Below are 26,016 nucleotides of genomic sequence, written 5' to 3' on the forward strand. Positions count from 1 at the left end.
ATCATCTTTTGCTGTTTCTTCTTGGTATACAGAAAGAAAATAAGCCTTCAACTTAATTATCCTTTTAAAATTGGGACACTGAATATGATGAAATTAACCTTCTAATGAACATAACATCTGTTAAAAGACAGTATATGCACTAACCTCTTAATCCCGCAACTCATTAAATTTATATTAAGAGTATGATATCTGTTTACAAAAGTACCCATAACTTTTTTCCCAAGAATAAGTTATTTTACTGACAGCTCTACTTTCTCATATAATTCTGTGACTATGTGAAAGTCTAACTTCTAGAATTATGCACACATCTCTTGCTCAGATGTTCACTAAATTTAACAAGTAAACATACGCCCAGGAGATAATGATTTCATTTGGCTTGATGGGGTGTTCAGTCTCCCCTCTCTCATTTCCTAAAATTCCACTTTGATCATTGCTTGGCCTTTGTTCTATTCTTTACAATTATTTTCCCCAGGAAATTTTGTTTCTTGAACAATGGATATTTGGTTATTTTCCATTGTGTGTGTGTGTGTGTGTGTGCACATGTGCTCAGTTGTGTCTGACTCTCTGAGACCCCATGGACTGTAGTCCACTAGGCTCCTCTGTCCATAGGATTCTTCAGGCAAGAACATTGTAGTGGATTGCCATTTGTTCTTCCAGGGGATCTTCCCAACCCAGGGATCTGGCATCTCCTGCCATGGCAGATTTCTTTACCACTGTGCCACGTAGGAAGCCATTATTTTCAATTAGAAGATGATTATTAATATTTTCCCTTATCCTTGCACCACCCCCTCTACATGAAGGAGATTAACTAAGAAGCTTGGAAATGAATTCGCCATTCTGATTTGTTTAAATATTAAAGGTTACTGTATACCATGATGAAGCAAGTGACATTTGGGAAGTTTAATTAGGAAGTTAGAACAAGCAAGGTTGTGATTGTATCTTGAGACACTTAGCTCCAAAGCAAATTAAAAGCATGAATCTCTTTTTCAGTCTGTTTTCCTAGTCGTATCTGACCAGTTTATTCACATATGCACCAGCCATTGTTACACAGTTTTATTTTATTCTTAAAAACAGATACTAAGATTTGGTCTGTCTGAATAGTCATTGCTATGAGCAAGACCATTTAAGCCAAGCTTCCACTCATGTCTTGACATCTTCCTCTTGGCACAGGTGAGCTATCCTGTGGCCCATGTTTCTCAAAGTGTCTTAAACCAAGTGTTATGGGTCTTCTTATAGATACTGTCAACAGAGTGGTCTATGGTTCCAATGTGGTCAAGGATTCCAATGCTTTCAGTTCACTCAGAGAGACTTCTAATAAATCATACTGCAGGTTGGAGAAATGAAAGATTTCCAGGATCTGTAATCACTTAACAATTTCATGTTGCTCATAAAATACATAGCAAGATGAATTTACATCTACCAAGTTTGTTTGTTTTCCTCCCTACTTGCTATCCATCCATCAGATCAGATCAGATCAGTCGCTCAGTCGTGTCCGACTCTTTGCGACTCCATGAATCGCAGCACGCCAGGTCTCCCTGTCCATCACCAACTCCGGGACTGGGACTAAACTACCCAGTATAAATTAAGGAAAAGTGGTGAGATTCCTACTCCATTTGTCTGCTTCCTCTGACCTCTACTGAGAGAAAATGTTGATTCTTCACTCCAAACCTGGGAAGATGAAAGCCTGGTTGTTTTTGGCTGCTGGAATGTTTGCTTTTGAGCCAGCTACACCTTTTATGGATATTTTCTTGAACCCCTCTTTTGTCCTCCCGTAATTACAGTGCATCTTGCCAAGGAACCTTTGCAGCAACTTCCAACCACGTGTTGCCTGGAACTGAGCCCATTGGACTAGTCAGGGAGCGGCTCCCGGCCTCAACCTGGCTTTTTCAAGGCAAAGCTCTCCTCCTTCAACCCAAGGTAGCTGGCTTTCTGAAATGTAAGCTTTCAGTTTACATTTACATTTCAGCTTTATGTAACTTAATTTTGATTTATTCAGATGAAATATCCTTGATATCAAGAAGAAATTTTTCCTGAGAAATGTGACAGCCTCAAATGTGAGAAAATCACTCCTTTCTTCCATTGCTTGAGATTTGCCATGACCGAAAAAATAATTAAAATTTTATTAATTTAATGCTTTAGTTCTTCATTGTAAGTTTGAATAATGCAATGGTTGTGGGTTCTATGGGTGTATTAAACCATTTTTATACATGCTTAACTGTGTTTTTAGTTGGTAAAGTTTAAAATTAGGACAAATGTGAGAATTGATATTCAAAATATATATTCTATGGCTTGTGGAAAATGGGAACCAATAGCTTGATCATGAGTCTATGTTTTATGGCTGATGTTTTTTGGGCGAGATCCAAAACTCATCGACACACTTGCAGAATTAGGAAAGGAAAGTAGGGGGGAAAAAAACCTGTTATAGGAACGACTGGGGAGAAAAGAGAGTAGCAAGGGCCAAGTTGGGGGAAAAATGAAACTAAAGCCAAATCATTTTATCCTTAAACCTATAAAAAGTACATTATAAATAATTACGAGCTTAAAAATTAAGTAGCTGACTGAACATTTTAACATGTTCCTTGGGAGTTTTTATCATATGTTCTCCTATAACCATTTCTATGTTAAAATCTCCTAACAAATGAATATAAGGTGTTTGGTCAAGGGACTATTCTTTTTTACTATACAACAATGAGCCAACTGGCATTTTGTCATTTAAGCAAGTCACTGTTTTCATTCCAGAATAACAATTTATTTAACTTGATTGTTCTTAAAAGCAGATTGTGGAACTAACTTTATGAATCACTCTGAATATGTTGCCATTTGCTATATATTGATTTATAATACTTTGTTTATATTTCCTTCTTTCTTTCTCTTTAATTCTTATCTTTTTCTTGGGGATATTTTGACTAGGAAAGGCAAATGGGAGAATGAGTTACACAGGAAAGTATGTTTTCAACCATTCTAATAAAAACTCCCATAGGATTTACAATGAATTAGATAGAACCTTGAATTAACATTTGCCCTTTAGCATTCTGAATGATAACCCACTCCAGCAGTGTCTCTTCAGTAAATTACAACTAAGGCACAGAACACACTTACGGAGATGACAGCGGTTTCCATGGTAGCCAGGCAGACAGGTACATCTCCCTGTGACTGGGTGACACTCCTCATTCTCAGCTGAACACTGACATACCTGTTTACAGTCCTTCCCGTATGTGCCTGGTGGACAAACTAAGGGAAAGAGGAAATGTAAACCCAATGAATTAAATTTGTCTGTGTATATATAGCTCTAAAAGTGAAAGCAGGGGAAAATTTATTAAATAAGACCATTGCCTACAGAAGTGTGCTACCCATTGGGATTTAGGTTTCATTAAATTTACTTGGGGATTACTTCAGTGTTTGATTTTGTTTTGTTCAGTCAATTTGTGACCGACTGTCAAGGGCCGGCTGCAATTTTCTTGTCACTAAAGAAACTCATAGGGTGATGTCAGGTAAAATCAACTAAAATAATAGTATAATTCATGAGGGACCACATATCTGGATAAAGATTTTTTGTGTGTGTGCAGCCTGTTTAAATTCTCAAGGTTGTTTCTCTCTGTGCATTAGTATATACTGTATTTGTGTCACTTGTCAGCTACTCTGCTGGTTTTGAGATTTTTTTTTTTTTTACAGCCCAAGCAGTGAAAGATTTCCTTCCCAACTTCTAAATAATATCATACCATTTTTTTACAAGGAGAAAGGCTTTCTAGGTATTTCTCAATTTCTCAGCTTACAAGTTGTAGTCAAGCACACATTTTGAATTTCATGGTTGTATCTGATGACAATTCAAACACATTCAGTGGGAAAAAAAATCAGATAATTTAGGTTGCTGCACCTAAAGTTGCATAACAATTTCTGAATCAACCTTTTATCACCTCGGGAGTGATTAGCATCATGAAAGAACCAACCTTTTAGAAAACCCTCACAATGGAGAAGTTATTAGCTGCCTTGTTCATGGTATCCCTCTGTTTCATTGGCTGTGGGGTTATTTGTTTTCTCAGCATCAACAATCCTTAAGATCATTTCATCTTCCAGTTTTCTTTTTAAATAGAAATGACAGCAATGGTAGACAAACTAGATATTCTAACTTTAAAGGCCCTTGGTTGCTTCAGTTCAGTTCAGTTCAGTCGCTCAGTCATGTCTGACTCCTTGCGACCCCATGAATTGCGGCACGCCAGGCCTCCCTGTCCATCACCAACTCCCAGAGTTCACCCAGACTCACGTCCATCGAGTCAGTGATGCCATCCAGCCATCTCATCCTCTGTCGTCCCCTTCTCCTCCTGCCCCTAATCCCTCCCAGCATCAGAGTCTTTTCCAATGAGTCAACTCTTCACATGAGGCGGCCAAAGTTGCTTGCTTAGTATTAAAAACAAAGACTGATGAAATATGGGTGATTAATTTTAAAAAGAGAATTTTTTCCTCTCTTCTTGACTGGGATATGTACAAGTAAGAGAATTAGGTGGAATCTGACTCAGCATGTGAACAACTATTTATATAGTCTGCTGTTGATCTAAACATCCTTTTTCTCTAAGAATCAGTGATTATTCATATATATATCAGTAATGCACTTATCCTGAACTTGCTAGGTATGCCAAAGAGCACATCTGGTTTTATTGGTTGAGAAGTTGATTAACTTTACTTGTTAATGAGTGGTGAAGCAAGAAGAACTGGTCGTGGCATTTCAGAGGTGACTGGAAGTGGATGTTTGTGATATTCTTACTTCCTTCACATCATTGTCAGTAAATACATAAGAGCATCAGCCCCATTTCACCGTGACGTGATGAAAGGTACTCCCTAATGAAAGGCTCACAATCAGAAAAAATAAAATGTGTGTCTTTAAAGCCTTCTGATAAATTCAGAAGCCATGAGCTGCGGTTCTACAAATTCTTGCCATCACTGGGAAGACCTGTTTTTGCCATGGCATTACTGAGCATAAAGCTTGACAGGGCCACAGCAAATACAGCCACAAAATTCTGTGCCCTGAGGAGAATAACAACATTAACGAGTCAAAGTGGCCATGCTGAACACAGAAGTGTTTGTGTAATAAGTTCCAATTTCCCCATCTATTTAGCCATTTCCCGTCTTGAGGTATGGGGCCCACTGGCTTGGGGCTTTGAGGGAAGCAATATCCTGTATGATTTGCTTTGATAGAGAGGGGCCTTATGATTACTGTGCTGGTCTGCAAGATCCATTGAAGGTCGTGTGGTCTAGAGGAAATGGCATGAACTTTGGGTCAGGGAGGCTCAGCACCAGTATGGACGTTCAGTTCAGTTCAGTTCAGTCACTCAGTCGTGTCCGACTCTTTGCGACCTCATGAATCACAGCACGCCATATATCTCTGGCTTTAAACAATTGTTTAAGACCACAGTTCACTTCAGTTCAGTTGCTCAGTTGTGTCCGACTCTGCGACCCCATGGACTGCAGCACACCAGTCTTCCCTGTCTATCACCAATGCTCGGAGCTTACTCAAACTCATGTCCATTGAGTCAGTGATGTTATCCAAACATCTCATCCTTTGTCATCCCCTTCTTCTCCTGCCTTCCATCTTTCCCAGCATCAGGGTCTTTTCCAATGAGTCAGTTCTTTGCATCAGGTGGCCAACCTATTGGAGTTTCAGCTTCACCATCAGTCCTTCCAATGAATATTCAGGACTGATCTCCTTTAGGATGGACTGGTTGGATCTCCTTGCAGTCCAAGGGACTCTCAAGAGTCTTTTGCAACACCACAGTTCAAAAGCATCAGTTCTTTGTAGTCCAACTTTGTAGTCTAACTTTCACATCTGTAAATGACTACTGGAAAAACTATAGCTTTGACTAGATGGACCTTGGTTGGCAAAGTAATGCCTCTGCTTTTTAATATGCTGTTTAGGTTGGTCATAGCTTTTCTTCCAAGGAGCAAGTGTCCATTAATTTCATGACTGCACTCACTATCTGCAGTGATTGTGGAGCCCCCAAAAGCAAAGTCTCTCACTGTTTCCATTGTTTCCTCATCTATTTGCCACGGAGTGATGGGACCAGATGCCATGGTCTTCATTTTTTGAATGTTGAGTTTTAAGCCAACTATTTCACTCTCCTTTTTCACTTTCATCAAGAGACTCTTTAGTTTTTCTTTGCTTTCTGCCATAAGGGTGGTGTCATCTGTGTATCTGAGGTTATTGATATTTCTCCTGGCAATCTTGATTCCAGCTTGTGCTTCATCCAGCCTGGCATTTCACATGATGTATTCTGTATATAAGTTAAATAAGCAAGGTGATAATATGCAGCCTTGGCATTCTCCTTTCCCGATTTGGAACCAGTCTGTTGTTCCATGTCCAGTTCTAACTGTTGCTTCTTGACCTGCATACAGATTTCTCAGCAGGCAGGTAAGATGATCTGGTATTCCCATCTCTTGAAGAATTTGCCATAGTTTGTTGTGATCCACACAGTCAAAGGCTTTGGCATCGTCAATAAAATCCTCAATTTCCTCTTCAGTACGGTGGGATCAATGAGAGCTATCTCACAGATTATTATGAGGAATAACCGAGTAGACATAGTAATATAGGGGGATCTCATTGTATTTCAGTAAAATCTGTTTCCTTTCCATGGAAACCCTTATACTTAAAATCAGAATCGACTATTTAACAGAGATACTATATATGGGCAAAATCCATAGACACATTCAGAATAATATGGGAAAAGTATCTAATATTTAAAGACCAATGTTTTTCTAAACAAATGTTCTATATTAATGCATATATATGGTGTTGATGAACCTATTTTCAGGGATGAAATGGAAATGCAGATATAGAAAACAGACTTGTGGACACAGTTGGAGAAGGAGAGAGTAGGATGAATGAAGAAAGTAGCACCTACATACATACACTACCACAGGTTAAACAGATAGCTGGTAAGAAGTTACTGTGTAATGCAGGGAGCCCAGCCTGATGTTCTGTGATAATGACCTAGAGGGGTGGGATGAAGGGAGGGGAGGGAACCTCAAGAAGGAGGTGATATATATCACCAGGAGGTGATACTGGTTCTCATAAACCAGTATAATTATGACTGGTTTGTATTGTTATACGGCAGAAACCAACACAATATTGTAAAGCAATTTTCTTCCAATTAAAAAATTAAAAAGAAATAAAGATTGATATTTTTCTAAAAAAACATTGAAATCACATGGCATGACGTCTCTGAAATACATATAAATAAAATGTATCCACATCCTCCTCAATACATCCTCCTGAATCGTTCTGCATTTTGAAGCTTCACCAAAATGTTCACAAATGTTAATCACTTCTCCATCCCAAGAAGAGTTCAAGCAAATCCTTAGCTTTGATTCTTGAACTCCAGTGGAATCAAAATTGCAGAAAATATAAATAATTACTCAGGAAAAATTGATCTCTTGAAGTTCTCAAAGTCAGTTCTTAAATGGATGTTTAAGTGTCTTTGAAGGAATTTACAATTTGGGATCAAACTCACATCTCTTATATCTCCTGCATTGGCAGTCAGGTTCTTTACCACTAGCACCACCTGGGAAACCCCATATTGAAAACCAATAAAGTGCAAATGGAAATAAAAGCAGCAAAAGCATTTTGAATGTTATTAAAGAGAATTTTTGAGAAATTGCCGAGGTCTAGCCCCGGCTGATCCAGGGTATTCGAAGGGGAGACGGCGTCGGTGACTATTTATTTATTTATTCATAAAGATATAAAGAATAATAGAGTGAGGATAGCTCAGTAGGAAAATTCAGTGGAGAAAAGAAGCTGAGTAGCTTGGTTTACGTGGAAAATCAATATAACCCGTGACACCAGGTTAGCTCTGACCACAGAGGCCGCAGACGCCCTCTCGAATAGCAGAAGGTGCCCCACCTTAGACACCTTCTCGAGTGGGTCTTAGAAGCCCAGGCAAATAAATGGTCGCAGAGAATATCCGTGCTCCAGATGGAGACTCAGTTGGAAATTGAGGAGAAAAATGACATGGGGAGACCAAGCATTGGTGAGCAAGGCCCATAGCTTTATTTTCAACAGGGGCTTTTATACCCTAAGTTACACATAGAGGATAATAGGGGATGCAAAGTCAGCAGTCTTTGATCCTTATCAAAAACCAGGGTTTCTTTCCTGCAAATTTATCGTATACAAATGGTTTAGGTGATTTACATTATCTTCTGGCCAGAAGGCTTATTAACATTTTATGACTCTTGACAAAGACTTATCAACAAAGACTTATTTTCTCTAAGAGTAATTATTTTAAGGTTTGGTGCCATCTTCCGAAGATAAAATTGCTTTCCTATAGGGTGTATGTGTAATGGGTTTACAACAAAGGAAAGAATTTATTACCTTAAGGGTCTAAAGTTACAACACCAAGGCCACTACTTATTTTTTCTACATACCAACTATTAATTAATACATATTCAAGGATACAATACAGGGGATGTGAAAACTTGGCAACAAGCATTGGCTCATCAATGAAATATTTTACTAGTTTTATTCTGACAGTTTCTAACTCTCTGAGAGGCTCTAAGCTATTTGAATATCTTAAGCTTCCCGTGCCTCTCGAGGCTGGGAGACTGTAAACAATTGTATGCATAGCTGTAGGAGTCCGGGTAAATTTGTCAGGCGAGTTAGAGAGCCATCTGAGGGGTTTGGATTTAAACACTCCTAATTGCCCAGGAACTTTATTAATCAGAGCTGTAAGTTAACTCTTTGTCAGAGAGAGCGAGATGGTGGTAGGGGATAGCCCCCAGTAAAGTCAGAGGTGAGAGCACAAAGCAATAAAGTAGGCAGACTCTGGTTTTTTGGGGGCAGATACTCAAGAATATCCAGGGGGACTCCTGAGGCTCGATCCCGCCTTTGCGTATGCCGAGCCTCCTTCCTCATAACCTTTGTCATGAGTGGAATGCCTCACCGGCTCCTGGCAAGAAATACTATAGTATTTCTTAGATTATATATGCATCATGAAAAACATCTATCAATTGTCATCTGGCTGAATGACTTTGATTAGGACTTCTGACGAAATCAAATTTGAAGCAAAACCTGCTCCTTGTCCTCTGAAGGAGAAGGTGGTGTATCAGTTTGTTGCTTCATGATCCCTGACAGACTGCATTATGAGGCATGCTTTCACTCCATCTTACAAAACTGAACTCGCAGAATTCTGGAACATTCTCATTCAGCCAAGAGATATTTCCTGGATACTTTCTATGTGCTAGGTTCACAACAGTGAGCAAAATCAAATGTGGTACTTGTACCCTTCAAACTTCCAAAAGAAGAAACAGGAAAACAACAAAATAATCACTCAAATAAATACCTAATTTTAAACTGTTGTAAGGGGGTAGGGTGCTATGAGAGTGAATGACATCAGGGACCCTAATTTAGACTGGCAGAGAGAGGATGGGATGTGTTTTGTTTCAAAGGTTCTCTGTGAGGAGATTACAATTTAACAGATCTGAAACACTAGAAAGAGTATATGTAGTGGGAAGGGAAAGGTGAGGGAAAAGAAGAGGGAGGAGAAAAAATTTCCAAAGCGAAAGATCCAAGTATGTATGAGTTACTGATGTGTGAAAGCTACTCAGTTGTGTCTAACTCTTTGCAACCCCACGTTCTATACAGTCCATTGAATTCTCCCAGCCAGAATACTGCAGTGGGTAGCCTTTCCCTTTTCCAGGGGATCTTCCCAACCCAGGGATCAAACCCAGGTCTCCTGTATTACAGGCAGATTCTTTACCAGCTGAGCCACAAGGGAAGCCTGAGTTACTGATATAATTCTCAAATAGTGTGTGGGCAATGGTACTTGTGTATGTATGTTAGACAATGGTAAGGCGTCTAGTCAAGGCTATGGTTTTTCCAGTGTTCATGTATGGATGTGAGAGTTGGACTATAAACAAAGCTGAACGCAGAAGAATTGATGTTTTTGAACTATGGTGTTGGAGAAGACTCTTGACAGTCCTTTGGACTGCAAGGAGACCCAACCAGTCCATCCTAAAGGAGATCAATCCTGGGTGTTCATTGGAAGGACTGATGTTGAAGCTGAAACTCCAATACTTTGGCCACCTCATGCAAAGAGCTGACTCATTGGAAAAGACGCTGATACTGGGAAAGATTGAGGCTGAGAGGAGAAGGGGACGACAGAGGATAAGATGGTTGGATGGCATCATCAACTCAATGGACATGGGTTTGGGTGGACTCCGAAAGTTGGTGATGGACAGGGAGGCCTGGTGTGCTGTGGTTCATGGGGTCGCAACGAGTCGGACACAACTGAGTGACTGAAATGAACTGAACTGAACTGATATTGTTATAAATGTTTCTCTATTGGTTTCCTGTTGTAACAAACTGTCACAAATTTAGTGGCCTTTAAAAACAAACTTATCCTCTCACAGTTCTGCAGGTTAGAAGTCTAAAAACAGGATGTTGGCAGGGCTGCATTTTTTCTGAAGACTTAAAGATAGGATCTATTTTTTTGCCTCTTCTAGTTCCTAGAACCCACTTATATTCCTTGGCTTATGGCCACTTTCTCAAATCTGCTAAGCCAGCAGCTTAGCTTCTTTTTATTCTGTTTCTCTCTCTCTCTCTCTTTTTTAATTATTTGTATTTATTTGGCTCTGCTGGGTCTTAGTTGCGGCACGCCAGATCTTTAGTTGCAGCATATGGGATCTAGTTCCCTGACCAGGGATTGAACCCAGTCCCTCTGCGTTGGGAACACAGAGTCTTAGCTGCTACACCCTCAGGGAAGTCCTGTTTCCCACTTACAAGAACCTTTTTGATTATATTAGGTCTATCAGGTAATCCAGAAAAATCTCTCCATCTCCAATCCTTAATCACTTCTGCAAAGTCCCGTTTGCCATGTAAGATAACATATTAACAGACTGCAGAAACTGGGACATCTTTGAGAGCCTATCATTCAGCCTATCACAATCTCTATATTCCCAAGTATTTTAAGTAGCTTCTGATTTATCCTTAGAGATCATGTTATTAAATAGTTATGTTACTAATAATAGCTTGATGCACAAGTCATTTTAGAAATCAACACAAAAATATAATTTTTTTAAGAACTATATAATATAAAAATATGGAAAAACTATCATCAGTTATTTAAAAAATTTTTACTTACTGGAACCAAAGGACATGTTGTAATGGATGTCACTTTGAGAATAACTTGGGATTCTTGAGAGGTCAGAACCCAGCAAGAACCTGGGAAGCAGCTTGAGGGCCCAGATACACCTACAGTAACACTCAAGAAGAGACTTCTCAAGGGCTAAAACTGTGAGAAGTAAAAGACTAAACACACATCACAGTGGATTTTTCCACATCATGAACTGCTTGTTCTTAGTGCTTCATGTATAATATTATTATTCTGTTGTAAGAAAATAATTTTGGGGTTCTCCTATCTATAGAACAGTGTTTGGTTTTATTAATATGTGTAAGGTCTCCTTTAAGCAGGTGCTGCTGTATGAACAGTATGAGAAGGCTACTGTACACATAGTAGGATAAGCAGATAATTAAACCACTTGCACAACTGGTAAGGTTACTAAGTGGAAAGATCAGAACAAAACTAAGATGGCCTTAGGATGAGCTCTGAGCTTTTTTCCATTCTCTCAGGGGTTTTTCTTAGGAAGTGAGAAGGGTGCTAATTTTATATAACATTAAAGAGATTACAAAGTTGGATAATAGACCAAGTCGTGCTTTAACTTAGTAGGTATGAAAATCAGCCTGGGGAGTTTTATATTGACAATTTCTTACTCACCTTGTTTACTAGTTAGCCTTCCAGGCCCCTGGAAGAACTGGTCAAACCAGTTTCAAGTAGTATAATCCATGCTGCTTTCTAGTTTAAATCATTCTGAACCACAAAACCTCTGTGGGTGGCTCCTCTAGATTTAAGTTGTTTTTCTGTATTAAAGCTGAAGTTCCAATAATTTGTCCACCTGTTGCAAAGGGCCAACTCATTGGAAAAGACCCTGATGCTGGGAAAGATTGAAGGGACAAGGAGAAGGGGGCAACAGGGGGTGAGATGGTTGGATGGCATTACTGACTCAATGGACATGAGTTTGAACAAACTCTGGGTGATAGTGAAGGACAGGGAAGCCTGGAGTGCTGCAGTCCATGGGTTGCAAAGAGGCAGACACAACTTAGTGACTGAACAACACAATTAAAGTGAGATTTCACCCTTTGAATTAATCAGTGAATGTACTCCAAACTAAGACTGAATTGACAGTTACTATCTTTTGATTTATGTAGAATTTATATCACTTTTACCATGGAGATATGACTTGAATAGAGATAAATACCCAAAAGATTTTGGAAGAAGGAGTATTGCATTTTTGATTTATTGCATTCTCAGGCATTTGAATGATTTTTATTAAAAACTGAGGAGTCATTTTGTTAAATTCAAGTTGAAACAAAGTCAATTAGACAAGTTGATTAACCCTGAAAACCTCATGAACACTGCTTCTCACCTAATTTTATGATGGGTAAACTTTCTAATAGTGCTATTTGCTTCTAAGAAATAAGGGTTATCTTCTTCAAAGTGACTCCTGAGAGGTCATTCATATCTTTACTTTTTCCACTAAAATTTAAAGATGAATGAGATCTCTACTAGAGAATGTAATGAATTTGTCTTTATTTAATTGTCTTGTCTACTGACTTGTATATTCATAATTATTTTCCATGAGCAATATATCTGGCTGGCAAATGTTTTCTGAGATGGCACACAGAATTCAAACCATACATAGAAGAAAATGCAATGAATTGACTTTTTGTCTGGAAATTTATGACTGTCTTAGCATTTGTCACGGCATAAAGTAATTTCTCATGGGAAGACCCTGTCCAGCCTAGCAAGGAGATACATTGTGTAGTCCCAAGATCACTGTGACAGTTACAAACTCCAAGGCCATCTATACCAGCACAGAGCTCCTGACAAGCTAAATAAGCATAAGCATAAAGATGCTTTAGACTGTCAAAACAAGTACCTACCCTCTCACTGGTTAAGGAAAAAAAAAAAACAAAAAAGGAAGTGTACAGCTTTCATGATGGTCGGAGAGGTATATGCAAATTTCAGCTAATACTTTGGGATTGACCTTAGGTGGTTTATGACAGCATATTTTGCTCAGGTCCTTATCAAAGGCCTTGTGACAGATCAGCTGTCATCCACCCGTTTCTCAGAATGTCTTTGTATTAAACTAATGGTCCAGCAGAACAGCCAGGCTGACAGGCAAGTTATTTATTTGCAATCTGGTAAAAGAACTGACAACTTCATTGTTTTAATTGTTCATTTTTCATGGCTTGATGCATTAGCTCACTCAGATCTTTGTGCCTCAGTCAGAGGATAAATATATGGGGATGAGGGCATCAGAATGGCTGAGTCCATGGTAAAGTTCAAGAAGCTGCAGAGAGACCCATGGTGCCGGTTGTGATTACTAGCATCCCACAAGTATCTGGGGATTTTTTTTTTTTTTGTCTTATCTATGTTCTGCATCTCTTTCCTCTCTTTCAGGAAGACCTATGATGTCAGCTACTGATCTGATTGTTTCTTGAAACAATGTTCCTGGTTCTCACAGCCTATTAAGGGAGAAAGACCGGAGTGGCCTAGAGTCTCCATGTCTCAGTCAGGGTGGGGACCTGCCAGACAGAGGCCCAGAGACCTCAGATATAAAGATATTATCGAGAGCAGATATAGCTCCGTCAGAGTCTCTCCAAATTACCCTCAAGTTTTGTTTGTTTGTTTTTTTTTTTTTTTGCTAAATATACCCAGCCTGGCCTTAACTTGGGAGATTTAATTCTAATTCATGATTGTTTGGTATGGACTGAAGAGATGTATTTTTAAAATCCCATGATGAACTCCTGGTTGAGAGCTATTAATCTAGAGTAGAGAACAACACACTCAATTTACAGACAAGACATCCAAATAGAGTGAATCATTTGCCCAAGGTCATAGCCAATTAACGACCGAGCTAAAACTGGAACCCAGGGGTCCTGACCCTTGGATCAATGACCTTGTCATTCTCTGCATCAGATACCATTCTCTGAGCTACTGAGACACTTCAAGAAGGTTCTCTCAAGACCTTCTACACATCCTAAAGTGTCAGGGGATAAGATGGAGGTGACCATGTGCAACTCAAGGCTTATCTCAAATACTGGCCCTCAGAGAGAAGAAGACATGTCCGTGGTCCAGTAATAAACATAGAGGGGGTGACTGTTAAGAAATTGGTACCCAAATCATATTCCTAATTTATTGCTTTTCCTTCATATTAAAGTTGAAAGCATCTCCAGGGAAGAGGCAATGTTTTATTATTTGTAATACGCCTGATGCCTCTCATATAACCTAGAACACAGAAGTTGCTCAATAAATATTTGTCGAAGGAAACAAAAAAGAAGGAAGGGATACTTTTCTAGTCCAATATGCATGACTGTGTGCAAGGCTGATCCTACACAAAAACAGAACACTGGCTCCCTGGCTGGTATGTGTATACAATCATTTGCTTATTAAATATTTATTCAACATTTACATTATTCACAAGGTCCTATGCTTGACACTGATGATATAAAATTGAATAAGCCTAGTATCTGTTTTGGAGAATCCAAGAGAACTGATTCAGGAAGATATGTGAAAAACTGATATAGAACATTCTAACAAGTGCTACATACAGATATGTAAGAAAGGCTAAGGAATCTAAAAGAAATGAATAGTTAATCCTATCAGGTGGGAATCAAGGTATCCTCAGAGAGATAGCATTAGAACTGGGTCTAGAAGAGTAGAAATTCATCTGTAAGAAGGAAGAGAATGAATGAATCAAGTCTTTTATTGAAAGTGACAGACACATTACTTCATGGTTACAGGACAGGGTTTAGGAACAAGAATGATGTTGAAGAGTTGTGCTGGTCCTTAAAAGTGAGGCATTTTTAATATCACACTGGAGCCTTGATCTGGTGCTTGCAAGTTGCCATAGAAACATCATGGTCAAACTGATGACAGTGTGCACATTGGATTGCAGGATGGGAGCCCATTTCGGGGGCCACTGTAGGCATGTTCTGCTCTGCTAAGTCGCTTCAGTCGTGTCCGAATCTGTGCGACTCCAGAGATGGCAGCTCACCAGGCTCCCCGTCCCTGGGATTCTCCAGGCAAGAACACTGGAGTGGGTTGCCATTTCCTTCTCCAATGTATGAAAGTGAAAAGTGAAAGTGAAGTCGCTCAGTCGTGACCGACTCCTAGCGACCCCATGGACTACCTACCAGGCTCCTCTGTCCATGGGATTTTCCAGGCAGGAGTACTGGAGTGGGTTGCCATTGCCTTCTCCGTAGACATCTTAGAGAGAGACAAAAACCTGAACTGGAGATCTGGACAAGGATGGAGATAAGGGGTTGTTCCAAGAGACTTTCTTTGAGGTGGAATAAATTGGACCAGATGACAGATTGTATAAGAGATCAGAGGAAATGCTCTTGGTTCCTAAGTATTTCTCTCATTGTTTGTTGTTATATGTTTGCTTGTTTTTGCCATATGACATCTCTCTTCTAAAATGGCCCAATACACTTATATTTGAGTTGCAAACAGGCTAGAAAATTTTAAGACATTGATTGCAGAAGTTCATAGCAAATAAGCAAGTCTGAATCAGCATGCAGTCATCCTTACATTTTTTGATAACAGGCCTTTTCAGTTTACCTTGGCAATTAAAGCACTAGTTGGAGAGGGCAGGAGGAGAGGGCAAGATCACTGTAAGAGCTACAGAGTGTGGATAATTCAGTGGCTCAGAATTGGAAAATAGCATGTGGAACAGAAAAGGGAAATGAGGCGAAGACCTGGGGCTCACATAGGTGATGAAAGCAAGTTCCACCTGGCTCATTTTAAGGCTTGTTTTCTGAGTATATGCTCATACATGACAAAATCATTAAGGAACTGTTCAGAGTGTTTTAGTCAAAGTGACAATGTTCCTTTTTGCAATGGAACCTTCTATGCCATGGTCACCATACTATCTCACTGGGGCCTTCATGACGGCTGTCGCCTTTTTGTGGAACCTGGTGATTGCCATCCTCCACATGTGTGGACAGTACTAACAAATATCTGTTAACAATATTTCCTCCTTGTCAGTGCTCCAGATAAAAGTTAAACAACACACAAAATTTCGAGAACCTTACCATTTCAATTTACTGTGGATGGATTATATTAATACCCACAGGAGAAATAGGCATCTGTATGTACATGCTAAGTCGCTTCAGTCATGTCTTTGAAACCCTCTGGACTGTAGCCCATCAGGCTCCTCTGTCCATGGGGTTGTCTAGACAAAAATACTGGAGTGGGTTGCCATATCCTTCTCTAGGGGATCTTCTCGACTCAGGGATGGAACCAAGTCTCTTATATCTCTTGGATTGGCAGGTGGTTCTTTATGACCAGTACCATCTGAGAAGGCCCAGAAGAAATATATCCATTTTAAAAACCAAGGGTTAATTTATATAGGCCTATTTTTCAATCTTATGTTTTATTCAGCTACTAAAAGGTGAATTAAGTAGCATGGTGAAAATTGTGGTTAGGAGACTTTTACCCCCAGCAGATGTTCAGAATATAAGAATTCAAGCAGAGAGAGGGGAACAGTTTATAGAAATAAAAGAAGGCAAGAATGACCAGAGAGTAGGTTATGGGAAATTAGTGAATTGCAGAACTGAAGAAAGGCTCCTGACTAAAGAGCTGACATTCTCTGAGTACCTACAGTGCATCAGATTTGTTCTAAACTCTCTCCCTGTAATATTTCATTTTATAACCTGAAGAACTCTGCAAAGGAATAGCTGTTATTATTTTTATTTTACAGCAAAAACTAAGGAAACTACTGTGAAGTCATTTGTTTAAAGTATGCACAGTCTGAGTCAGCATTGGTGACTCAGTATCACTTTCTTAGGCATGACTTTATACTTCTTCCCAGGAGTTATTACACTAATGGTGGGGTGGGGTGGGAGGTAGGAACATACCCTATTGGTTTATGGGCCCTTAAGAAAGGACCGGAGGGCTTCCCTGATAACTCAGTTGGTAAAGAATCTGCCTAGGAGACCTGGGTTCCATTCCTGGGTGGGGAAGATCCACTGGAGGAGGACTAGGTTACCCATTCCAGTATTCTTGGGCTTTCCTTGCAGCTCAGCTGGTAAAGAATATGCCTGCAATGGGGGAGACCTGGGTTTAATCCCTGGGTTGGGAACATCCCCTGGAGAAGCAAAAGGCTACCCACTCCAGTATTCTGGCCTGGAGAATTCCATGAACTGTATAGCCCATAGTGTCACAAAGAGTCCTATATGACTGAGCGACTTTCACTTTCACTTTTCAAGAAAGGACTTGAGATCCATGTTCTCACCTCATTTCACAGAACCAGGGTAATATATAGAGAGAAGACCTGGATGGATATTTGTGAGTTATCAATTCTTACCCATATTACCCTGGGAAAGTCACCTCTCTGAGGATCATGTTGTTTTTTTGTCATTTCCATAACTCTATTTAGTTTTATTTTTCAGAAAAATTTTATTATGAAAATGTTCAGAAAAACATCTACAATGATGGAAATCTGATACATTCTACTTTAGTAGGAGTATACACTAAGTTAGCTATGGTATATTCACAACCATAGAAACTGATAAATAAGATTAGATTCCAGAATTTTCTGCTCTATGAAATAATTACATTTTAAGCTTGAGAGGCTATGTCACCAATGACTGCTTTCTAAGGGATAAGAGTAGAATTTAGAAAGAAGGATACCCAGGTCCAATCGTCTGTTTCGGTGGATAGCACCAATCATACTAGATGCAAGAATTCTACCTTGAAGAGGGAAACATTCAGTATTCTCTGCTTAGAATTCACAGATTGGATCATGTGCAGTATGGAGGTTAGACAAAGGGGGCAGACCAGGTATAGGAGATGCTTACATATATTTGGCAAGGAATCCTGGAATCCCCCAAACCAAAGTGTTGCTGCTTCTACTCAAGTGTGTTAATACTCGCTTCAGTGCATACTCAGGATAAGTTTATAGAACACAGGAACAGCACAGTTAATAGTAATTATTTTCTTTTTGCAGATTTGCTACCAAAAGAGAGCCAATTATTTTTTGACTATTATCCTAGAGTGTTAATTTTTGGTATTCATGTAAAATGAATCCTTAATGAAAATTCTCTTCATATCAATGTTAAGGTCAATGAAAGTCAACAAGTGATATTCACATATTCTAATGAAACTTCTGTATTAGAGATCAGCTCAAATTCTCACCTGGAAAACATGTCTATCTTGAATATTATCCCCTCTTTATCAGTACAGAGGAATAAAGCATCAAAAACAGAAACACAAACAAACCTGTTAGTGTTATTTTTCACAATGCGATAAGAGCAAATAACAGCAGCAGTGTTAGGTAGATTCTTGTCAGGTCAGATCATAAAAATCATTGCTTTTAGGCGATGGCTTTTGAAAAAAAATGCCTTTTCTTCATGTTGATATTTTAAAGACATATAAATATTCACTCATAAACAACCACTAAAGCTACATTCATTTCACTGGCAAATATTAATTCAATGCTTACTATGCAGCAGACATTGAATTTATTTACAAAAAACTCAAAATTGACTAGATCTCAGAGTTTTCTTCATAGCAAAGTCATCACCTTGTGCAAATTCCTTAGAAACAAGATACTTGAAAGAAATTGGCCCCTAACTTTTACAAATTATTCCTCTCAACTTCAGCTGCTTTACCTGCCAACTTTCTAAAACAAACTCCAATTCAGTTAGTAATAAAATATTGCAACTCTTATGAAGCTCTTTCCCTTTCTAAAGGCAGTTTACTTGGCCCAAAGTAAGGGACTGAAATGAACTACTTCATGTTATCCCTCTTGTCTTACACATTGTCCTGAATAAGTCACATTCTTGCTTAATAATTTGAAAGCATTTTCATTTGTGCCCCGGGAATGGCTAGAAGAGCTTTTAATATTATTAAGTCTAGATCAAATCAATCCAGTCCAAATAGGGCATAGAACTAATGCTTCTTTAACCACTCCTACTTCTTACCAATTATTCACAACTATATTGGTGGCCTCATTATGAAATCCTTGACATCAATGATCAGAGGTTCCAGATGCAGGCCACTTTCATACATTTTGCTGACAACCTTTGAACCAAGCTGCCAAGTCAAATCTTACCATAGTCTTAAAACCCGAATGGTGATTCATTGTTTGCTTACAGAGAGACAGATTACCATTGTTAACTTGACCTCAGCCTCTAACTCCAAGTCAAAAATGCTGGAAGACATGGGCATCTTAACTAGAGCAAGATATAAATCAAATTACCTTCAACACCACAAAGAAATGAATGGCTGGCATCTCATGAACTGTAAAGTGCAGTGGGTTTTCCATGGAAGATGAAGTTGATGACAAAAGATCCCATTACTTAATTGAGTTTAATAAAATATGGAGGAACAAACTTTGCTATGATTTCAAATAGTTTGATGAATAAGTAGGGTCATGCTGAGAGCTTGCTAACTGCACAGTTCTTGTGACTGAAATTTTTCTAAGAGTAGGAGTGAGAAAAGAGACAAACTATCCAGAGATGTGTATAGTGCCTTCATTATTATTATTATTTTGCTACAACCAAATCAAACTATATTGTCTTAATCAGCATATTTGCAGGATTTTTAGATATGGGTAGAGGAGAGGGAATGAAAAGGCTGCTACGAGCAGACAGGGGAAAATATACTTGTTCCAGAGAAGACAAATTTTGGTAAGTGAAAGAGTTGTAGTGAGGTTATGGGAGAGCTAAGGCCAGGCCAAACATGATCATCAAGGAAGAATTTTATGAGCATGTTAAATCTCATCATGTCATGAGTTAAACTGCAATTTTATACAATGTTGGTTGAACTGAATTGAGGCAATGGATCCACAATTGAGGAAAAGAAAGACTTGGAAGTTTAAATAATAACAAATCATTATTGTTTTTGGTATATGACTCCAGTTCTACTTTTTCCAGTGAGTTTTAACTAAGTAAAAACTAAAATGTGTCTATGATTTTAAAAAATACTTATAAAATCCAACCTTCAAGTTTAGCTTGAAACCAAAATAAATGAAAATTAAATGTTGAAAAATATTGAATACTGGCAAGAGATAATATTGATCCTAATATTTTAGACAGTTATAGTTCTTATTTGTCTTCCCTGGTAGCTCAGATGGTAAAGAATCTGCATGCAGTGCAGGAGACCTGAGTTCGATTCCTGGGTTGGGAAGATCCCCTGGAAAAGGGAAACGTTACCCAGTCCAGTATTCTTGCCTGGAGAATTCCAGGGTCACAAAGAGTTGGACACAACTGAGTGACTAACACTCACTCACTCATAGTTCTTATATACTTTCTCCTTCAGATCTGGGAGGAGACAGAAATCTACCAGTCCAGAAATGTGTGATAATCAGTATTATTAGTCTTGATATCTCCAGAAAATACTGATTTTTTCCAAACAAAATCTTTTTGAAAATTGCTCTAGAAAAACTGCACTTTTCCGCACAAACAGCAAATAAGAGCTTCAGAGGTTCATCCCAAAATGCTCTGTAAATTCAGCATTTCCAACAAAAGATGATCTATCCCAGAAACACGAGAGATATTTCTCATTTTGATAGTCTGCCAGTGTGTAAGCTCTTGTGACATCTGAAGGTTTTAAACATCAGCACAAGCCAGTTACTTAGAAACATATGAGCATTTTTGCTTTTTTTTTTTGATCTCTGGAGAATGCAACTTAATAGAGACACCCATGTGCACCTAAGGATACCAGCGAGACACATGCACACCTAAGGATACTAATGCCTTCATGTACCTCTTACTGTGTGACCTCATCAACCTATTGTCCAAATTGCTGGTTGAAGAAGTTAAATTTTTCTGGTTATTTTGCCTATATTCACTGGTCTTTTTTTTTCTCTCCTTTCTGAATTAATTGAGCTGATGACTTATGTTCATACAATGGAGTTGAGCTTATGTCATCATTGATTGGAAATAATATAGTGTCTTTCCCAAAATATTAATAGCAACTTAAGGATAATGTTTTTATAGTTACAAGTCAACACTAGAATGGAGTGTAAGAAATGGCCACATTTGGGTATATGCTCATTAACCAGAAGTTGAATTATTTTAAACTATGGGGATCTGTTGGACAAAAAAAGGTGCATGCGTACTGCCCATGTGCAAGGTGTGGGATAGAATTGCTCAGTCCACTTCCATTGTGGCCTCTGGCTCCAAACCAGCCAGGGACAGAGAAGAATATCCCAGAGATGGACTGACAGCATGACACATCTGGTGACAGTGACAATTCAACCCCCAAAAGTCCATCTGGACAAGTTGAAAATGGAAAAATACAAATCAACCTTTTCTCCCTTCTTCCTTCTTTTCTTCCTTCTTTACTTCCCTTCCTTTCTTTTTAAAAATGTAAGTCCGGTTTTCGTGCACTATTCCAGTGCTGGTCAAATGAAGTAACTATGTTTCTAGGCTCCTGGACATAAACTTTTCAACTACTGGAAAACTTTCTAATATTTTTAAAATAGATTCCCCAATCATACTGAAAAGCATTTGACCCTCTGTCAAATTATTCATTACTTGTCTAACACAGAGCATGGAGAATTTTATGCACATTATCTGTTATAGAGAATATACAACAATTTAAAAATATTCAGTCCAAAGGTTATTTTACACAGTTGATAAGAAATTACTGCTTAGCTGGAGCTTTATAATCTAAAATCACATTTTCAACACAGAAAGTTACAGCACAAGGCAGAAATAAATTCAAGTTTATCTACACAAATCTCTTTCTTTTCTGGTTTGTATAAATGAATTTTTATTAAATTATATTTTTTACAGTAACATTCACACTCAGGAATTCACCCCATATACATAACTCATTTCTCACAAACAAAAACCATATCTATGTATGTAGCTAACTCATTTTTCCTTATTCATATGTATTTTTCTTTTCTAGCAAAGCCATATTTTTCAAGTTCATAAATTGGCAGCCAATAATTACAATTCTGCCTCATTTCATCTCCCTTGTTTAAAATATATTAATTACTAAAAATGGAACTGACATAGAACAACCTAAAAATCCAAAGACCTCAAAATGAGAAATTATTGAGATAAGTCGCACAGATTCCTATCTGGTTAGAGAAGGGGGCAGGAAGGAGAGGGTTATTTCCTCAATTAGCATTGACCAGAGTCCAACAAAATTCCCATACCCAGGAAGGCTGGAATGTGGTTTAAAGCCTTCCATTATAAAGGCTGGGGTTATGGGTACCCAAAACCAAACTGAACACACACACACACGTACACATACAAAAGAGTGAAAGGAATAATGATGCCCTGCTACATCCATTGGTTCTTTGCCATTATATTTTTCTACATCTGGAATTTCACGTTTACACAGACCTAGAGAAGCTCCATAGAAGCTGGCATAGAAACCACATAGGACATTCTCAATGCTTGAAAACACATCTCCTGCTCTCTATTCTCTATCCTCTTAAGAAAAGCTCTCATTTGAGTCTCTGACTGTTCTTCATTTATGTATACTCTCCACACCCTAGAAGACATAGTCAACTAATACCGAAGTTCAGATATCTCCCTTCCAGTGTAGAGTACTCAGATAAAGCTAAACACAGCTAGGTGGAGGGTGGAAGGAGGAAATAGCTATGGTGTAGGGGCAACATGGCGGGTTTGAAGGAGGAGGAAGGACATGAACAAGCCTTGCCTGCTTTGCAGTTTTCCAAGGTGGGCTTGTCCCTTCATGGGATATTTTTTGGGTCAGATAGGATATATATAGCTACCATGAAAGGAACTGGCTTCTGTCAGAGCAAAATGAACAAAACTAGAACAACAAACTAGCCAACTTCTGTTGTAATTATTTTTAACCTACTACTTGGGTGTATATTTAACCTAGTAACAAAAATATTTGTTAGGGAAAAACTATTTGGCATTTCACTTCTTGGCATTTTGTTCTTTGCTAAAAACCAAGAGGAAAGGGTGGGTGCTATAATTTAGAATGGAGAGAAAAGAATGGGTAAATTGTGATAGGCAGTCTCTAAGGAGAAAGGGAGAAACAGGCTTAGCAGGTGAAGTAAAATTCACTTTAAGATTCAAGATTCATTATTAAAGTTCTTTATGCTGGAAATCATAAGAGTGATGAAGTAAAAAGAACACTGTTAAAGTTTCATTCTCATTTTAATGTTAAAAATAATAATATCCACCCACCTTCCTTTCTATCATTTAAAAAATTTATAACTTTTAAGTGATATAAAGTACGTGGAAAATTTTAACTATTTATTTAGACCTAGCACGGGTTTTTATTACCACTGGTTTATGGAAGTCAGGTCAGTTTGTCCAATGATTTTTTTTTCCTGGAACCGTTAACAACTGGTCATCCTACTTCCATCTTCTGATCTTTTCAATTTTAAATTTAATTTGTTCATTGAAGTTAGTTATCATGGACCTAGACCAAGATGTCATTTTTCCTTTAATAAATTGGCAAAGATTATAAAGTTTGACATACCCAGTGTTTGCTAGGGTTAGGGCTAAAAGGTACTTACACATAGTATGAGTTTAAATCACTGAACATATCTTTTTTTTTTTTTTCTTTTCAGAGCTTGACATGTGCTTGTGCTAAGTCGCTTTAGTCATCTGTGACTCTTTGAGACTCCATGGACTGTAGTCCACCAGGCTCCTCTGATCATGGGATTTTCCAGGCAAGAACACTGGAGTGGGTTACCATGCCCTCCTCCAGGGGATCTTCCACACCCAGGGATCAAACTTATGTCTCTTATGTCTCCTGCATTGGCAGGCAGGTTTTTTACCACTAGTGCCATCTGGGAAGCCTGGAGATTGACATACTTTGCAATAATTATTAAAGTTTTAAATAATAGCCTTGCTATTTATTATGTAGCTAGGAAATTTAACTCACAGAGAAACTCTCACATCCATGCAAAGAAATAAATGAAATAAATGAAAGAATGTTCACTACAGCATTTTTAAATACCAAAATCCTGAAAACAATCTAAATATCCTTCTAAGGAAGATTTATTAAACAAATCATTTCGGGGCATATCACAGAGTATTCTGAAATTATATTGAAGAAAAGGTGTATCTGTGTGAGCTGACCAGAAAAGATGCATACAATACATAGTTTAGCAAATAAAACAGACAAGCAAGAATAAAATTAATATTTGGTGCAATATCATTTATGTTTAAAAAAAAATTGCACGGTGGGTTGGGAGAGGAGAATTTTAAATTGGCAGGGAGCTTTCACTATACATACTTCTGTGCCATTATTTTTTTTAAATATTTTTACTCGTCATATATTTAAATACATTCTTATGTTATTCTTTTCCCCTCAAGCTCATTATTTTTCCCTCAAGCTCACTGTTTTATATATGTATGTATATAATACACATAAAGCTCATTGTTTTATGTACATATAACATATATCTAATGTGTAATATATATATATATATACACATATATAAAAAACAATGAGCTTGAGGGGAAAAGAATAATATAAAAATATTTACTTCTGTTTTTTTGAGCCCCATCCCAGATGCACAAGGAAGGAGGGAGCTATGGCCCTCTAGTGGAGAATTTTAGCTAAGAACTTCTGTTCACTTAATTCCACATTCTAAAGAAAAGGCAACATCTGAATTTATTTATGGGTAGACTCAACCAGAATTTTATATCAGGTAATATCAAATATATATATACATATAATCCAATGGACTTGAATTTAATGCTTGCTTTAAAAGTCTTAGAAACATCCCAATAACATTTGAATTGATGATGCATTTTCAATGTGCGACACAGTAGTATCCACACAGTTGCATTTCATTGGAAAGGTCTGAGCACTTCTGTTTATTGTGAAAGCATATTTGCTAGTGTAGATATTTCAATTACAGCAAAAGGTTGACTTCTAATACTTACAAAGAGCTTATTGCTAATTAAAAACCAGTCATTGCTTATGCCAGTCTCTGAACCAGGATCTATGGGAGTAGCTGTTCCCTCAAAACTGAATCACCGTATGTGAATGATGAAGGTGCTTGTTTTCACGGACTAATCTAAAACATTTCTAACAAGAGAAAGTATTTCAAGCTATGTATGGCTACGTCAACCGCCAAATTCCTTCGGTCCAGTTGAAGGCATGCATGGTTTCCTGTCAACTTGTGCTCTGAAGCGGAACAGTCTCTCCAACCCCACCACTGGGCTTGCTCCATATTAAGTACTGGCTACCTTGGAAAGGTACCGTCTCTGAGTGTAAACCTCCCCAAAGGGCAATTCAAATCACATTTAGAATTTCCTATTTACATTGCAACAGCCATGGCAGAAGCTTGAATGTCACAGTACAAATCGGGCACCAAATGCTGAGTGTGTTCAGCAGCGGATTTGGTTTCAGAACTCAGTTCACATGAGCATGCTTTCATCAGGCGAAAGCGGGAGGGAGTGTCAGGGGATAAGTTCATGGTATGAACTCTGGTCTTAATTCTATCATTTCGAACAAGTAAACTAGTGTTTTTGCCCTTGCAAAGAAAGTCTTTATCAGACTACTTTGCATAGGAACCTTGCCTTTTAAATGAAATGCTTATGTAGAAATGTTATCAAGCAAGAACAGGCCACAGATATTTCCAGTTAAATTTCCCATGTGTAAAAGGGAAATTTGGTTAGAACAGCCTAGCAAATAGAGGCAACTTTCCTGAAGAGACATATTTTTCTCCACAAGTAATGAAGGTTGCTAATTGTTTTTCTTTCTTAAGCGGTGGCTATCCTGAGGGGAAATACATTGAGATATCATTTTGAACTTCTGATTTCCTTTTTTTTTTTTACTATATGAATTTATAGGGGTAGATTTTCCAACATAGATAATCTGATGCAATTTTAAACAAACTTTGTTTTGTGTGGTCTTTTTTTTTTATTATTATAAAAAATGAGCTGCAAGAAGAAAATGTTATTCCAACTGGACACAGTCACACACATGCATACCATCTCAATCTTCAGAT

At 38.2% G+C, this 26,016-nt stretch overlaps 1 protein-coding gene across 1 annotated transcript in view; it reads right to left on the minus strand.

Moving 5' to 3' along the window:
* Positions 1–26,016, minus strand: part of LOC133252773 (EGF-like and EMI domain-containing protein 1) — a gene marked incomplete at its 5' end in the record, with an annotated part of 608,340 nt that overhangs the window by 37,499 nt on the left and 544,825 nt on the right. Inside the window, one exon of the mRNA XM_061425692.1 lies at positions 3,100–3,231. Coding sequence (XP_061281676.1) covers positions 3,100–3,231 — 132 coding nt within the window. The remainder of the gene's footprint in view (positions 1–3,099; positions 3,232–26,016) is intronic.

This window comes from Bos javanicus, chromosome 1, assembly GCF_032452875.1.
Source record: "Bos javanicus breed banteng chromosome 1, ARS-OSU_banteng_1.0, whole genome shotgun sequence".
Classification (NCBI taxonomy): domain Eukaryota; kingdom Metazoa; phylum Chordata; class Mammalia; order Artiodactyla; family Bovidae; genus Bos; species Bos javanicus.